Below are 16,954 nucleotides of genomic sequence, written 5' to 3' on the forward strand. Positions count from 1 at the left end.
GTAGTTGCACGCATGCACGTATGTGACTGCTGTACTGTACTGTACAGTAACTACTGTAACCCAGCGATAAGATCATTCGCGACAGGCCGCTACTGATCTGCCGAAGAAATTTCCAGCTGTGGCATCATGATCCAGAAAAACATGGCTCTTGGCAACTCCATCAGGGCATGTCAAGCATGTCTATTGTGCTAATAGCGCTCTTCCGCCAAGGAGAGAGATCGTCTCTTCGGCTGGATCCCATCTGTTCCGGGGCCAGAGTCACCCAGGCTGGACTCCGGCGTGGTAATTGACGAAGGCGCAAGTGGTTCTTCGTGAAGGAGCAAGCCGAAAAAGATAACTCCCAGGCGGCCAAATGAGCCAGACCCCCCCCGTGTGCCTTAATCTGTCGGTGTCGGACTCCATATCGGGCTTCTGGCGATCGTCCTTCGCCTCTTTTGGCCAGCGACGCCCTGGGGCCAGCACGCTATTGCATGCTATTCGACGACGATATCCGGGCGCACAGCACTGCAGCCGGTAATCCTGCAGCACTTGCAAGGCGCGTCCAGATGTTCAGATCCCGATCTAACCACCCCTGAACGTCCCTCAGGCCATGTACCTTCTTTGCGAAACAGGCGGCCTTGGACGTGTCGCTAAGCCCAGTTGAGGAGCAGCGAGCAGCAAGCAGCGTACCACGCAGCCTACGTACACATCCATTCCAGATCCCGACCCCCTTCGCGCACGCACGCACACACCACACACCACACACGCCCGTCTGTCTCTCGACCCAGGCCCCCCAGGACGGGCGTGCGAGCGTGCCCTTGTTCCCCGATTGTCTCCCTGCCCCGGTCCCTGCTCCCCCACCCCATAGCTAGCTGGGCCCCCGGCAGGGGTTCATCATTACAGGGTTTGGAGTTGGGACGTCCATGTCGCTGTGGTGCAAGGCAAGCTGCTGGTCCATCACCTCAGTCGTTCCCTACCAAGGTGGCTCTGCGGTTTAGGTAGTGTCATCCAATACGTACATGCATACATACATTTGCATATGCCCAACCATATGATCACAAACTCTACTCTTGTTTCTCGAACTCTTCAAAACTGTATTCCTCCGCCTTCTTTCAAGCCACCCTCCGACCCCTTTCCCCCCTTCCCGTTCCCCTTTCCCGGCCCTCGACTGTTGCAACCGAAGGTGACTCGCGGCCGGCGGCGAGAAGGAATCTCGTCTTCTTTTTCCCCCTCGTGGTCTTGTAACTACTGTTGGACTTGGCTCTCGCTACGGTACCGGTACAGCCCGAGCAGCACTCTGCGTACTGGACTCGAGTGGTTGTCGTGCAAGTTAGGGACTTCAGCCAAGGACCTTTCTCGTTCTGCACAACAAAACACAACCCAACACAACGCGGGAACAGCTGGGCAAAGTTGTGAAGACGTGTACCGGACAAGCAAGAGCAGAGCGCATAAGTACTGCGGACGGTTCGCTCCTCGACCCAGTCCAGCTACGGTACCATTACAAGTACGAGGGGGGCCCCAAAAGCCAAAAGCAAAATCCCACGCACCGTCCAGTCTCGCGGGTTCATCCTAGACCCACTTGGTGGCCACCTCCCAGGAGCGAGAGATCCCCAGGCTCAAGCTAGGTATGTCTTGCAAAAAAGAAGGCCGCCACCACTCGTGCTCGTGGTGGCTTTTTGAGGAGCACGGAGACGTGCCAGAGTCGCTGTCGGGCAGGCAGATCAAGGAGGAAAGAAACCACTCCCGACTCGCCGCCCTGGCGCATCTCGTCTCGTGTCGTCCCGCCCGCCACATACATGCCTCTCGTCTCGTCTCGTCCTGTGTAGTACTCGGTTCTGACAAGCCAGCTTCCTCCTCCCAGAGATATAAACATACGTCCCCAATAAGCCTACGCCACCGCGATTCTCGACAAGATCCGTCTTCCCCCTAGCGTGCCGTTGTATGGGACGTTACTGCGGGCTAGCGAGCCAATACGTACAGCATCTCTGCCCTGCCCATCGTCCCGCTACAGAAAGGAGTCTATTCCCCCCTCGACCCCAAGGCTGCAAGGTTCCGCACCGGCTGCTTTCTATCAACAGACGATCGACATCCCGTTCCATTAGTGTTCGCCGAGTCAGATGCATGAATCGTCGTAGCTGACCGGCTGGGGATATTGGTACCGTCATTGGCATTGGCACTTGTTCATCCCGCTATGGACGCGGGTGAATCTGGCACTAGGCAAAGGTTCGTTCGACAGACTAGTGCCCAGCTTTGTACTCTGGTATTGCATTTTCCGGGCTGACTTGTTTGGTCTTTTCAAAACTTATAGTGGTTTTACTCCCGCCAGTACTAGACCTGACCCTTTCAACCTCCATCGGCGCGATCCGACTGAGAAGCAACACTATCGAGAACCGCCGCCCAGTATGGCAGCCGCTGCTTTGATGAGCCCGGCTCCGGCATATCACCCACATGGTCCGAGTTTCCCGCCCTCGTATTCACATCAACCTCCTTCAGGTCCCATGCCTGGACTGATCTCCCACGTGGAGTCCTCCCGGAGGACCTCCAAGGACTCGGAGCCCTCACATAGGCAGTCTCTTCCCTCGATATCCGAGATGTTCAGCGGGAAGCCCACGGTCTACTCCCCGACGACTCCCACCTCCATGGCAGGCTCACAGAGCCTGCCGCCACCGCCGCCACCGCAACAGCAGCCGCAACCGCCGTCCTCGTTTCCGTCGTCAGCGTCAACCCGGGCGGACCCAGGTCCGGCCTCCCAGCCTCTGCCGCCACACTTCTCACAGAGACCTGAAACGACAGGCCCGCCAGGTCCGGTGTACCAGTACGACCAGCGCGAGCTCTCAAAAGCTCCTGAGCACAATCAGAGGCATAGCGCCTTGTCCAATCCTCACGCGCCACCTGTATATCAGCCTCCGCCGCCCGGGCAACTTCCTCCAGGGCAACTGCCTCTGTCGCAGGCTCCTCCCATGTCGCCACGGCATATGGGTCCCATGCCGCCGTTCGACCCTCAACGACCCCCACTGCATGGCGAAGAGGAATACGGCATTCAACGTAGGTATGATTCAAATAATCTGAACCGCCATTTCGAAACATGGAATTACACGGATTGTCTCCAGAGGGTAAGTCTTGACAGATTGTGGCATCTAGTGTCAACATTCGCTCACGGACAAACAGATTGCATGGAGCTCTAGGACAATCTGCAACTTTGCTGAGGCCTATGCGAACATCGCTTCCGAACAACACGGCGGCCAACCAATACCGCAACGGTTACCGACAGAACGCGAGGTCGCTGAAATGTTGGGTAATGTGGATTACCTTCGAAAAACAATCGAGAACGTACGAGACGTGGTTCAACACAGTATTGCCAGCGAAAAGGCGCGCGAGGGAGGAAAACATAAATCTTCTTACGACGACGACGAGGTTTCCATGTATGGAGACGGGGTGAAGCAACATTATGGGATTGGTGAGGTCAAGAAACGCCGCGGTGTGAGTGCCTCCTGAAGACAACGGATGGGTGACCCAGGACTGACAAAGTATAGCGGGCGGCACCTCCTGGCCGATGTCATAGCTGCAACAGAATCGACACGCCCGAATGGCGACGAGGCCCTGATGGCGCTAGGACACTCTGTAACGCATGCGGATTGCACTACGCGAAACTGGAGAGAAAACGACAGATGGATCAAAGATCCAGCAGAATTAATAAAGCAGCGGAGTAGTTTCCTTCCATCGAAACGACGAACTATCCATCGATTCGAGGCGTACATTTAGGCGTGTCACGACCTGCTCGCCACCGGAGCAGAAGCTTCCTTGAGTTCTGTTGCGTCACATCTTCGACAGACTTGGTTGGTGATGCTCGCTGGTCCACAGACTGGCTGAACAGCCACGCAGCCATTGTCACGTCACGTTCACTCATCCGCGCATGAAGTGTCAATATTCATATTTTCGATTCCCCAGCATCATTCCGGTTAAAACATGTTTGTGTTATTATACCCCATCCTGACATGAAGTTTCACGACTTGTTCGAACCCCGATTTACAACATCGGCGACCCTGGCTTTGTATATACCCTTCCGGGAGAAAATCCCGACTCTAGCGAATAGGGTCATGGCATATATGGCGTTTTGAATTTGGCTCACGCGAGGCTTCGTTTCGTCGCATAGCCGGTGTCTAGACTTTGGGAGAAGGAAGAGTGCGGAGGAGGTACATGGCAAGCGGAACCGTTAGGGAGGTAGCCCCCCTGGCAACATCGCCAGAATTGGGAGAGATTAGCCGATGAGCGTAAGGCTCACTACACAAAAGTGGCTAGGACACGAAGGGGATATGGAGACTACTCTGGGGCGCCATCGAGATGCCGACATTACCCTGCCAGACACAAGAAATTCCAGCCACGAAGCTACTAGGCTTCTGATGAATAATATTTGCGACATAATCATGAGTTGATCCCTCCCAGTGAAGCTGTGTATCTAGCCAACTCTCGTTAGTATGGGGTTACGAAATGTGTGTTTGCGGCTTCTTCCCTAGGGCCTACGGACGGGGCCACACACTCTTGCACAATAGCAAATGTTCCGATCTTCCTGTTAACTTATGGCATGCAGTTCCTGTCTCGACCACTACTCGGGCATGTGCCTCAGCAGGTTCCAGTGTTGGACGCAAAAATGGCGGCGCGCTACGGATAGCGGGACGCGGCCTATCTGCAGTGTAACGTGAGCTGTCAACTTTGGCGATGACATGTGCGGAAGCCGTCATTTGCTTGGGTTTCTTCGAGCTCGTACTTACACATGCCACCCACGCCTCGGGGGTAAGACATGCCCATTTCGCACAAGGTTGGCAACATCTTACTTTTCTACGACTCGGCCCTGTCAGCTGGGCAGCCGGTCTAGCAACTCTGGCACCCGTTTCTTGTCAACATTTTCCTTCCCACATTCCGCCCAGCGACGGAAGTGGCTGATTCCAGCATCGGCGCCAAAACATGTCTGCATGTAGGCGCTCACCCCCCGCATTTTCCAGGCAAGTCAAGTCGACAAGTGAGCTTGAGGATAGTGCGGCAAGAGCAAGTTTTGCCGATGGGATCTGGTCCAAGGCCGCAAGATGAGATGGATCGGCCGAGGGTAAAATGCGAGTCAGTCAGCCGCCATGCAGTGCACAACCTAGCACCATCTAACGTACGTATATCCTGACTTCAGGTTGACAGTCCACAGACTAAGGAGTCACTGGGTAGCTTGTGCATTTCACCTATGTTCTGTTCTCTCTCAGTGCGGCTACAACATTGAAATCTGGTTAGGTTCTGCCTGCAGAACTATTACCAGTAGGCACAATACTAGGAGCAATACAGCAACGTGACCGAGGCTTTCCGATTTGCAGCTATTTATACAGCCTTGTGGAGCATGTCTGCACACTTTACGTACATACGGAAGATCACGACAGGAAGCTCATTTTCGCTCCACAGGTTAGACCTCGGCTGTCGGCGCCCTTCGCCTGCCTACAGGACCACCGCACTTGCTTCACGTATATACGGGTGATTGCATCACAGACCACACGCTGAGATGTCCTAATCGAGAAGTGCAGGAGCAACCTCGTGGAACGTTGAGACGGTGAAAAGGAATGTGGGGGGTGAAACCAACGCGGGTTCTCAAACCATAAAGGCGCCATTTCTCTGAGTCCTGGCACCCTCGTGACACTTCTCAGATAATAGGCGTATCACGACGGCGCGAAACTCAACCTTCCAAGTCCCGTGAGCTTCAAGTATACGCATTAGATCTCGCCTGTCGGACAAGACCATGACAGCCCAAGGGGTTTAGCCTGTCTGGTTCATCATCCGCGTTGCTCCATGAGGGACAGCGAGCGACAAATAAGGGTCCCGTAGGGCGGAAGCAGTATAAGGCGTTCAGCTTGCAGATCACGACCATATTCCACGTAGTGTGGATCGCCCTCTCCCCCTACGTAGAGGTTCACGATCCACTCACGTCACGGGAAAAACCTAGAAGTGGATCGTCTCCTGGGTGTTTACTCCTCGTTAGCCAGAATCCTACTATAGTAAGTGTTTCGGCAGATTCGTAATCATGGCAGACAGCCGACAATGAGGCTCGGGAAGTGTTCACGCGAGTCATTCTCGTCAGGAGAAGCCGTACCTAAACCTCTGGGTCGCCTGCGCTCGGGCTTTACTTAGGCATCACCTCACAATTTAGAGTTTATCGGGCTCCAGCCCAGGACAAGCCGGGTGGCAGCATAGATCCGATTGCGCTTAGATAGGCTTCGGCTGCTCATCAGGGTAACCATGTTCATACGGCCGCTGCTGTGGCCCTACCATAGTAGCCCAGAAGGGCCGGAAACGCCGTTGGCGATCGATGGGCCATCTCATGAATAGACACGTCTTGTGGTAAATGAGTCCATCATGCCCCCCGGCCCACCGCTGTAGCAGTGTGCCTAGGGCCAATTTTCAGTCGGAGCTGGCTCCGACTGCTCTTCCTTCCAGGTACTCAGGCATTGTCAGGCGTTGCCAGGCGCTCAAGGGATTCAATGTGGGAAGCATCCGTTTCTGACTGCCTCAAACCCCGGCAGAGTCGTGAAGCTGCGTGTGGTCTTGTATCAGCTCTGTGCTCCCTCCCCTTATCTAAGACAAGATCGGTGTCTGGCCAGATGAGCCTACAAAATCGGCGTCTGGCGTTCCACATCCTCAACTATCTCACAGGGTTTTGCTTTTGCATTGCTCCCGGATATGCGTGATTCGGGTTATCGCGTGGCCACCCGCTGGGGAAGCATATACCGTGCTGTGTAAGCGCCGATTCCTAGATGATGCAAAAATGGTGGTGAAGAAGTCTTTAATCAATCCCTACCAAAGGTCGCCGACCTGCTGTCCCATGTGCTAGGCATGTGTCCAATCTCAAATCAATGTCTCAGACACTTCGTCTTAAGCTTCCCAAGCAATGCAATAGGATGCCAGCCAGCCAACCCGGACAAGGCACAAATCGCTGCCATCGCCCGTTCCTCGTGTTGCACAGCCCCTATGTCTGAGATCAACCGCCACACAGATCCAAGGTCTGACGCATCGCATACAGGAACCTGGGCAAGTAGTGGCCGGTAAACGAATACCAAGGAAACATGACCTGTGGAGAGCATTTTGCTATTGGGCGGGTATCGAAAGTAGTCTCATCCCGCGTGGCCGACGCCTTCTTTCAAAGCCACGTGGAGGTGGCCGGGACCCTGACCGTCGAACTCATCTCATACATCGGACGACGCACTCCGGATCGGCTAGGCATTATGCAGTCACTCAAACTATATGCCGACACAATCCTTATTTGCGTCAACTATTTGAGACCTCGAGGTGGTCGCGCGCAGACAAACTGTCGGCTCAGAACGGTCTGTTTTGCTAACATTAAAACAATCATGCACTTTAGTAATGCCCGGAGCCCGCCGAAAAATGCTCGATATTCTGACCTATGCAAAAAATAGTGGTAAACCGATCTCGATATGGCGCCAAAGTCAAGTCAGCACCCGGACCACTGGACTTGGCCAAGAACAAGATCTCCACCCCCCACTTCCTCAAGAATCACTATGGATGGCCTCAAGCTGGGTTGCAAATGACGTACGGTGAGAGTCTACTTCACAGAGATAGGCCGACACTAGCTCTGACTACATCGGTTGCTGAAGTCTGCAGGTTTCGGGAAATGGCAGGCAGGGTTGCCGGGGCATCCTGACTATAGCCTAGCTCAGAAATAGGGTTCGCGCCGCTGACACTAGTGAAAATATCGGTATAGAAGTCGATCGATCCCGCGGCGAATAGCTTCCTCCACATGGGCTCAAGCCTGGTTCAAGGCTAGAGTTTGGCCGAAAAGCCACGGCCGGTCTGTCACTGTCTAGTTAATAAGACCTGTAGTAAAAAACAAAGTCCAGCCGGTGAAAATGAAGTCGTTATGATGCTACAGATCCCAGCTAAGCCAGCGTTTGGTCTTTGCCGACTGCCACGCGACGGGCACGCGGAGCTTGTGTGTTAGAGCCACCACATGAACGAAGCTAGACAATCGTGCAGCAGTGAGATCGCCATGACGGCACTGTTCCGGTATACCGAGGCCGTGCCCCTAGCCAGCTCCTAATAGCACCGCGGGTCAGATCCGCGACCCTGGGCGAATCGCGAATCGCGAATCGCCAGATCTCAGCTAGGCCAGGTGACTTAACTCAGCGTCGTATTGACCATGCCCTTTGGTCCAACTACCTGATTTGCCGTTCCCCCGAGATGATCAAAAACTCAACATCAGTCGAGAGACTGGCTCTAGACGCCGTGGAAGGCCTAGAAACATGACGATCATCAGGTGGAAATGCATACAGCAGAAAAAGAAAACACTTTAGTGCCGCCTGCCCCTTTAGCCTAACGAACCGAGAAACCGGGCCACGAGGTATCCGCCGCCATTATTTTCTTCTGCAAGCCTTTCGCCTTGAGACATAAAACGGACAGATCAAAAGCAAAGGCGTTCTTGTAGAGCAAAATAGCATAGCCGAGCCGAGCTGTCTTCATTCAGACAGACCTGCCCCTGGCTTGGGCCCTGAACAGAAATACCATCCTCAATAATGCGTCGCTCGCTTGGGCATTCCCAAGAAGAATCCTGGAATGAATACCCTGGTCAGGCTCCCACACCCCCAAAAAGCCACGCTTCACTAAGCGATACTGGTGTTGATATTAGTGCCCACTCGCTTAGAGGCGCTATTAACCGATGGGCATTTGACAATGGCGAAACGCGTAACTAGTCGGGGTTGCTACCACGCGCTGCCCTGTGATCGAGTCGATCCAAGGTCCTGCATGGGGTTTCCCAAGTGGGCACCCTTGGTCAGACAAGATCACGGCTCTGGGCATACCCGAGTCGCTGGTTCAGTCCACGCTTAGCTGCCCTGCAGATCCGTCGATCGGTCTGTCGTATGCGGACCTGGCTCCGCTACCGCGGGAGATGTCAGTGTTAGCAAGCTAGATTTTTGCATCTTGTTGCTCCCACGCAGGACATTGAGGGCACGGAATAGCTTCACCGGGTTATACAGAAGGTTCACCGAGGTCCATCAGGACACATTATGTCTAGTACCTTGCTCTCGTAGAGGAACATGAGACAGACCCACCTCCTCGCCTACCTTAAGAACAGCATGTGAACCCTTGCCAAGGGGGCTGCTTAAGTGTTAACGCTCTAGACCGCCACTGGACAGGACCCCAGGACTGAAAGCAGATCTGATCTGCGATCTCACTTGTGTGACCCTGATTATGCATCGGGAAGGGGCTAGTGAGAGAAACCGCAACTCCTGTGCAGTATGGACCATCTCTATTCGTTCGTGCTAATATGCAATGTACGGTCGTGTCAATAGTGCACTCGTCTTACCACATCAGCTGGTCATCCTGGTTGAGGATATGAGATGGACCCTCTGGGGTGCAGCTATTACGGAATTGGGCAGCAAATAGGGAGTAGATCATTCAAATACAGCCGCAGTTCGACCTTTCTACACTGGGATATAACAAACGATGATACCCTGGAGATCTTCATGATCTGGCATTCGGATGCTTGCCGGCCATGGTATCATATAATGCTTGGGAAATAAAATTCATAGTTAAATCAGAATTGTTCCACAATATGAATGAAGAAACGAAATGTTTGTCTAATGTAAAGAGCGGTCAGATTGAATTTTAACTATTTCGCCTATTCAACCAATATTTTGCAGGCGGTGGTATTCGTAAGTTAAGGCTGAGTGATCCTCGCAGTCCTTGCCAAAAAAGGCAATCACGCGCAGTCTTAGATAATTCTCGCGATACTTCCCCAGGAGGCTTAGTTCCGTCCGAGAAATGTGCAGATCCGGATCTCTAGATGCGTTGACTAAGCCTTAGGTAGTTTCTCCTCTACTATGGTACAGATGCTAGCGCCAGTCAGGTTCCTCAGAAGTACCTGCAAGTTTCTCTCCATCGGGCACTAAAATACGTAGGAGATTTCCTGGTTTCTGCCTAACGTAGCGCGGTAACGGTCGATCTCATTAGAGTTCAGTAGTTCCATCTGAAAACACGTGAGAGGCTCGGGGCTCGGTGCACAACCACTGACGAGGCTGACTTGGTAACGTTCCTTCATTGGAAGAATTTGCAGCCAAAAGTCTTGAGTGGGCCTGTCTTCCAACAGGTACACAAGCTGTGAGATCGGAGATTTTCCAGTTCAACAATAACGCAAAGTTTCCTTCAGGGACTGGGAAGTGTTGCGAGAGTGTCCGATCATTGCAGCCTTCATGCAGCTCAGACTATAGCTCCTATCAAGTATAAGACGTAAGGCTCGCTTCTAAGCGCTTAGAATTCAAATGCCAGCAACCCAGCCATTAGACAATCTCTATAGATTTTGAATCGTGGACTAGGGGATACCTTGACACAAAACTTCGGTGCAAGTTATGGAGTCAATATTTTGAACGGTTAAACGGCATGCCCCTTAGTTTGGCACGGACGTTATAGGATATTAGCAAATAATGTCAGGGTCCAATAGTCATCAACTATGCTGACGCTAGTAACAATCGTTGTTTGAATTTCAGGATGTATCATAGTACTGAGTCTACAAATGGCAACTCTATAGACGATCGCTCAAGTCGTTATAAACTAGTCTCTGGAGCCTCCACATCCACCCCTAAACCCTCCAAGCAACCTTTCTAGGTCTGGAACGTCGAGACCCTTCCAGCCCTTGCCAAGCTGCTCTCTATCAGAGATGTCAATTACAGCACCGACCAGGTCCTTGGTGACAGTGTCGTCAACCACGCTGTCTTGCTGGTAGGCAGGGTGTTTGCTGACGAAGTGTCTGATCCACTTGGCTGCTGTCCAAAGCTCGCCACTAGCTCGCAAGCGAATGAGTTTCAAATAGGTATCCAGCTCGCACCGCGTTCGCACATCGACATTGACGGAATCGAGGTAACTTTCCACGATGGGGATGAGTCCAGGGAAGTCGTGTTCCTCGGAATTTGAGCCGTTAATGACCTCATCCACAGTCATGAGTGCGTATTCGTCTTCCACGGGGCCGGTGGGCGTCGGCGGCCGGCTGACCACGGGTGTGCTGGTGCCGGAGGCGACGGCACTTCGAGCCGGACGTGTAGGGAAGGGGTTTTTGCGGAAATAGAATTTCTTCTCTAGGACTGCATCGCGAGCATGTGCTGTTTCCATATTCTCATCAACCTTGGCGATGGGAATGTAGAAGTTCAGATCGAACGATAGGATGGCGCGCGTGATGAGGACCATGAAAACGGAGAATGCGGCGTTCTCGAAATCTGTGATTTGAATTTCCATCGGTCTGAACTCAACACGCCATCCAATGTCGCTGCCGGCTGGCGGCGGCTTGAACCGCATGTGTTGCCAGTTAGTAGACTGTATGTTCTCGAAATGGTCGGCCTTGGTCATGTCCAGCTCTTTCAGGTCTTCTGAGAATATAACAATGGGATCACGGATGAAGAGATGGGCGAAGTGAGTCGCGAGCCGATCATCCATGCCGCCTTCGAGCAACTGCTCCTTGATGGACTCGTCGATGACGAGATTTGGGTCCATATACTCGGGCCTAAGCCTGTTGTCCGTAGATATGTATGTTGAGTTGGATGCGTAACGGGACTTCGGTATTCTCCATCTATCCTCCTTTAAGGGCTGTATGAGTTAGCTTCCAAGGTCAGACACATCCACAAGATTCCGTACCTTCTCGCCCAGTTCTTCAGGGGTACGATCGTCCACTGCCCTGCTGATTTGATTCCATCGGACATCAGTGTCCGCCAGAAAGCCCTTGTAAATTGGGGTTGCTGCTGTCAGAGCTAACATGATCGGCCCAATGGGACTGAGCTGATCGTACATCTTCCTCCCTTCCGTGATATTCTTGGCTTGGAAGGTTATCTGAAGACAGCAGCTTCCCATGCCAAAAGCCATTGCATCCATGTGGATAAAGTCATCAGGACTCGCGCCGTTCCTCACGTCATCATCCTCTGGCCAATTGTGGAGGTCATAATTGACAGACGGGTCTTTCCACGGCTTGGACGTTTTCACGTCGTGAAAGACTGGCACATTGACTTGGACCTTTCGGCCTCGTCTCCAACGGATGTTGGCAGCTAAAGTCGGAAAACGGATGTGGGGGTTGGCTATCTCATCTGGAACAAACTGTGATCGCAGTTTCGAACCCGATGGGGGGAAATAGGGGTCTGTAAAGACGCCTGGAACACCTAGTCGAGGGAAAGTAGTGAGGGTGATAGGGTACTCGTTCGATTTCATGTGCTCCTTCGCAATTTTTCTCCTGATAAGACATTAATAATTTGCTATGATGGGAGCAACAGTGGGTTTGGCGTAGATACCTAAGCTTCATGTCTGGTTCGACATCCAAAAGCTCCTTGAACCCAATTCCCCATGGCTTACCGGGAGTTGCCTCGAGCATGAATCTCCCAAACTCGGGGTGAAAGACTGGGAGAGGGTTCGACCTGATTGAAATTTCAGCTTGTGACCTTTCTTGGACTGTCGTGTGGTTTTCTTACTGATGCTGGGGATCTTGCAGAGCAGGTACACCACCGCCCTTGGCAGATAGTTCCTCGTCAGCCGCCAAGGCCGTGAGAATATCGGCCTGGCGGAGCGACAGGAGGACCTTTGGGTCGTCCTTGGAGTAGGTGACGACTAGGTACTCGACCTGTACCTCTGTCAGGGGTCTTCCATCCAATAGGAGTGAGGCATATGATTGTTACCTCATCCCCCCATAGTAAGGCATCACGCTCCTTGGTCTTCGCCTTGCTCCAAATCTCAAGCAGTTGCTACCGTGGGTTAGTAAGAGGCTTATCATCAACCCCTACGGTCCGCATGGGTGATATGTACCTTGATTCCCCATTCTCTGACTTTGTTCGCGTGCTGTTTGGCATCCGGCCAATCGAGCGCCGTGCCTAGCGCACTGCAGCGGATTAGCAAATCTGTGTCACGTCGACGAGCGAACTCTGTTGGAAGACTCGAATGTTCACACACAGCAAACCCATCTTTCTAGAGTCGTGCGGATCCTTGGACGCAAGACTGCTGAAAATACCGAGCACTGAAGCGAAATCCCCAGTGATCAGCCGCCACAGGTTCTCGGTCTTACGGGAATTCCGTGTCGACGATATACGTGCTTCAATACCGAGAACGCAGATGCCGGGAGCGTCGCCGACGATCGATTTGATAGGCAACCGACCACTCACTGCCGACCACACAAGTGATGGCCTTTGGGAACAAGTTGAGAGAGTTTCGGCCGCGCCGTTATTCCGGAAGCAAGAAGTTAATCTGAAGCCAACCCAGTCCAGTCCCGGTAGCCGAGCCCGTCGATAAGCAGCCGCTGAGTTAAGCTTCCAGAGATTCTAGAAAACGAGAGAGAACTGGTACGGCTGGCCCCCCACGTGCACAAGTCACTCAGGACCGGATGCCCATGTCCAAGTGCGCGAATCAAGTAATGGAAACTGGGTCGCGGCACGCCCTGGATTGGCGATGTCAGTTCAGCGTACGAGCACGTAATGGCCGGGGCCTGCGAGTGGACAGGACGGACGGCGCGTGCCGTATAGTCAAGCCTAGAACGCCGGGAGCCCGCGCGGGATGGGATGCTATACCTCTATCTTTAGGCCGGGAAAGCAGAGGCTGCCGAAAAAGGAAGTCTTGATCGAATCGCCAACTATTCTACCTTAGCAGCGATGATTTCCCTCACCCAGATCGCCAGGCGGCTTGGGGATGACTTTTTCACAACGGCTCCTCTCATGTGGGGCTGACCACTAGGTCCCGGCAGACTAGTTGGGCGATGCTTAGAAATACGATTGCATCAGTACAATCTCGTCCACTAGAAGTGAGCTGCCGGAAGCGTTCCTCGCCAAATTCCCCCCGAGCTTTAGGCCTTCCGCGGCTTCCATAGGCATTAGCCCGCCGAGCACGGCACCCGCGTCTGAAGCCGGTGGCGGTGCGACGAGAGTCTGACAGCCACACTTTTGAGGAGAAAGTCATTCACTCACGTACCTGTGATATTTTGTATATATTAACCCAGAGCCATTTTGGGCCAGCTGTCACAATTGATTGTCCGGATGCTGGAGGTTGTTAAGACTATGAATATGGAAGACTCTGACAAAAGACGTGATATTTCACCCGCCGCGCACTAGAAGTAAGTGGGTGGGTGCTACATACACAGCTAGACCGACTGCCGGTAGCCGGCTTTTCAAACTACCTCGCAAATGTCAAAACGTCCTACATAGACGCTGTGGTAGACTAGACAGTCCAATTACGGCCATGGCCATCGTGAGATAGGCTATGTTTCCGTGGCAGGGTGATCAATGATCACCTTGGTGGGCCGCCCGAAGCGGGGAACACCCAGATCTCGGCAATGCCACGTTGGGGTAAGAATACCCCCGTCGGTAATCAGCCATGTGGTAACTGATGATGAAGGGACTTGATGGCGCGCTGAACGTGTCCCGATTTCTTGACATACGGACTCTTCTGTCGGCACGATTTTCCACACAACTCATTCGGCTAGAACATCCAAAATTGAGTCGAAATGGAGGGCGTTGAGACTTTGATGAACAAAGCTGTACAAGATGGCACTATACTCGGGGCCGTGCTCCTTGCAAAGGATAAATCAGGTATTATTCGAATCGCATTGAACCCCCAAGCCCTCAGACAAGTAATGACTTACATCTGTCAGGAAATGTGAATTACTACAATGCCTTCGGTAGCAGGACGGTCGTGCCGGAAGAGAAGCCCATGGAGAAGGACACTATCTTCCTTATGGCATCGATGACCAAGCTCATGACCACCATCGCAGCCCTCCAAGTTGTCGAGCGCGGGCTCATCAAGCTCGATGACGACGTCACGGGGCTTCTCCCGGTGTTGGCCAAGCAGGAGGTCCTGACCGGCTTCTCGGAGGACGGGAAGCCCACAGTGGAGAAGAGGCGGAAACCCATCACCCTCCGCCAGCTTCTGACACACAGCTTCGGCGGTGCTTACGACTTTCTCAGCCCGGATATTGTCAAGTACAGGGAGTACCACAAAATCCCCGAAGGCCCGCGCACCACCATTGACGAGGCCTTCGGCACGCCGCTCCTGCACCAGCCCGGCGAAGGCTGGCTTTACGGGCCGGGGCTCGACTGGGCGGGCCAGGTTGTAGAGAAGCTGACGGGCACCACGCTGGAGGAGCACATGCAGCAGAACATCTGGGGCCCGCTCGGCCTGCGGGACATCACCTTCTGGCCGGAGGCGCGTGCCGACATGCAGCCGCGCCGGGCCGCCATGGCGATCCGGGACGCGGCGACGGGCAAGGCCGTGCAGTCGCGCAAGCCCATCAACATCAGCGCCGGGCTCACGCAGGCCGCCGGCGGGCAGGGCGCGTTCGCGGGCCTGGCCGACTACCTCGAGATCCTGCGCTCGCTGCTGGTCGACGACGGGCGGCTGCTGCGCCGCGCCACGACCGAGGCCATGTTCCGGCCGCAGCTGTCGCCCGCGGCCAAGGCGGCGCTGCTCGCCAACTTCAAGCACCCGGAGTGGGCGGTCGGGCACTTCCCCGACACCGAGGAGTACGACTGGGGTCTCGGGGGTATCCTGATCGACGGGGACAAGCACCCGTTCCGCAAGCGGAATGCCATGTTATGGAGTGGCAATGCTAATTTGTCTTGGGTAAGTTATATTGAGGCACGCCCCCTCGAAGAACTTGTATAGGAGAAGGAGCAAAGTCACTGATGTATCGGCGTGTAGTTCCTTGACCGTACCGCAGGGGTTTGTGGTGTGTTCGGCACCCAATTACTACCACCTGCGGACCCGCAGATCGAGGAGCTGATCAAGGCCTTCGAAGAAGGGGTGTATAGTCTATCAGGAGCAAAGACTAAACTGTAAAATTTGGGAACTCTAGTTCTGAACTCATGCTGTGTGTCTACTCAGCATGTAGAGTTTGACAATACTCTGCATCTCACACTCACGTCAACCTGTCCACAAGCGGTATACTATTTATACACCCCCTTCCGCCCCAAGCACCAACCAAGTACCAACGCAACCCCAAGCACAGCCTTCGTCGCGATCCATTGTACGATGCCCGGCCAGCCCACTGGCAGGAGGAGCGGCCAGTTGTCCATCCGCCAGAAAACATTCATCAGCTCCAGCTCCAATATCCACCGCTGCCACGTATCATTCCAGCGTCCCTGAGACGTTCCCCTTGGCTCCCGCTTCCTCGCCTCCCCCGGGTCGGACTCGAGAAGCAGCCCGTTGACACACCGGAAGAAGACCTCCTTGACCCCATCCCGGGGTTGCGTCCACTCGCTGACGACCAGCGGCTCGTCTTGAAGAGTGCTACTGCTACGCTTCCACTCGTGGATCTCACCGCGTGGCACCGTGATAGTGCCATCGGCGGCGGTGACGGCGGGCAGCAGGGTGCCGCACAACCGGATCTCGGCGGCGCCCGAGACGACCCGCAAGAACTCGGTGTGCATCTCGTGCCAGTGCGGGCCCGAGGTCCACGCGGAGCCGGGCGGGAGCGTGATGGTGGCCTGGTGAGGGACTGACAGGTCGTAGGTCACGGCAGAGGGCGGCGGCCTCGTGAAGACCGAGTGGGTGGTCGAGGCTTTGCGGTGTTGTGGCGGCATAATGTATCAAGTTCTGTGAAAGCGACGACTACGCAGGACAAATGGCAGCAGATACCCAGACGGATTTGGCAGGCTGAACCTGATGAATCTCATGAGACGCATTGATGTATACAGACAATGGGTTTGGTTTCACGATTTTGACTTTGTACTAGGTCGAATCATATCTGGCACCTGCCACGTAGCTTCCCTTCGTCATGGGATAATTGTAAATGTTCTTGTCAGTTCTGCTTAGCAATCAGCTTTCATAACAAAGTACTGGACCGTTCACATTCGTAAAGACCTGTTCGTATGTATTGATTGGACGAGGATTGCTCAATAGTTCGGGATGCGTGGCCACATCGACTTGGCGCTTCAGGGGCGAAATGAGGATTATCAAAGTAATACCAGGTGATAGGGAACCA

At 53.8% G+C, this 16,954-nt stretch overlaps 4 protein-coding genes across 4 annotated transcripts; 2 read left to right on the plus strand and 2 right to left on the minus strand.

Moving 5' to 3' along the window:
* Positions 1-2,381: 2,381 nt before the first annotated feature.
* Positions 2,382-3,474, plus strand: JN550_001797 (uncharacterized protein; the record flags this gene model as incomplete). Its single annotated transcript, XM_049313021.1, has 2 exons — positions 2,382-3,092; positions 3,148-3,474. 2 exons carry the CDS (start codon positions 2,382-2,384, stop codon positions 3,472-3,474), a joined length of 1,038 nt encoding a protein of 345 aa, XP_049175858.1.
* A 7,095-nt stretch (positions 3,475-10,569) lies between these two features.
* Positions 10,570-12,950, minus strand: JN550_001798 (uncharacterized protein; the record flags this gene model as incomplete). The annotated part of the gene is made up of 7 exons (XM_049313022.1): positions 10,570-11,595; positions 11,644-12,229; positions 12,288-12,410; positions 12,465-12,613; positions 12,669-12,734; positions 12,796-12,868; positions 12,940-12,950. 7 exons carry the CDS (start codon positions 12,948-12,950, stop codon positions 10,570-10,572), a joined length of 2,034 nt encoding a protein of 677 aa, XP_049175859.1.
* A 1,529-nt stretch (positions 12,951-14,479) lies between these two features.
* On the plus strand, positions 14,480-15,810 carry JN550_001799 (uncharacterized protein; the record flags this gene model as incomplete). The annotated part of the gene is made up of 3 exons (XM_049313023.1): positions 14,480-14,564; positions 14,627-15,594; positions 15,673-15,810. 3 exons carry the CDS (start codon positions 14,480-14,482, stop codon positions 15,808-15,810), a joined length of 1,191 nt encoding a protein of 396 aa, XP_049175860.1.
* Positions 15,811-15,917: 107 nt separating this feature from the next.
* On the minus strand, positions 15,918-16,553 carry JN550_001800 (uncharacterized protein; the record flags this gene model as incomplete). Its single annotated transcript, XM_049313024.1, has 1 exon — positions 15,918-16,553. One exon carries the CDS (start codon positions 16,551-16,553, stop codon positions 15,918-15,920), a length of 636 nt encoding a protein of 211 aa, XP_049175861.1.
* Between the last annotated feature and the right edge of the window lie 401 nt (positions 16,554-16,954).

The sequence above is a fragment of the Neoarthrinium moseri genome (assembly GCF_022829205.1).
Source record: "Neoarthrinium moseri strain CBS 164.80 chromosome Unknown scaffold4_Wmoseri_CBS_16480, whole genome shotgun sequence".
Taxonomy (NCBI): domain Eukaryota; kingdom Fungi; phylum Ascomycota; class Sordariomycetes; order Amphisphaeriales; family Apiosporaceae; genus Neoarthrinium; species Neoarthrinium moseri.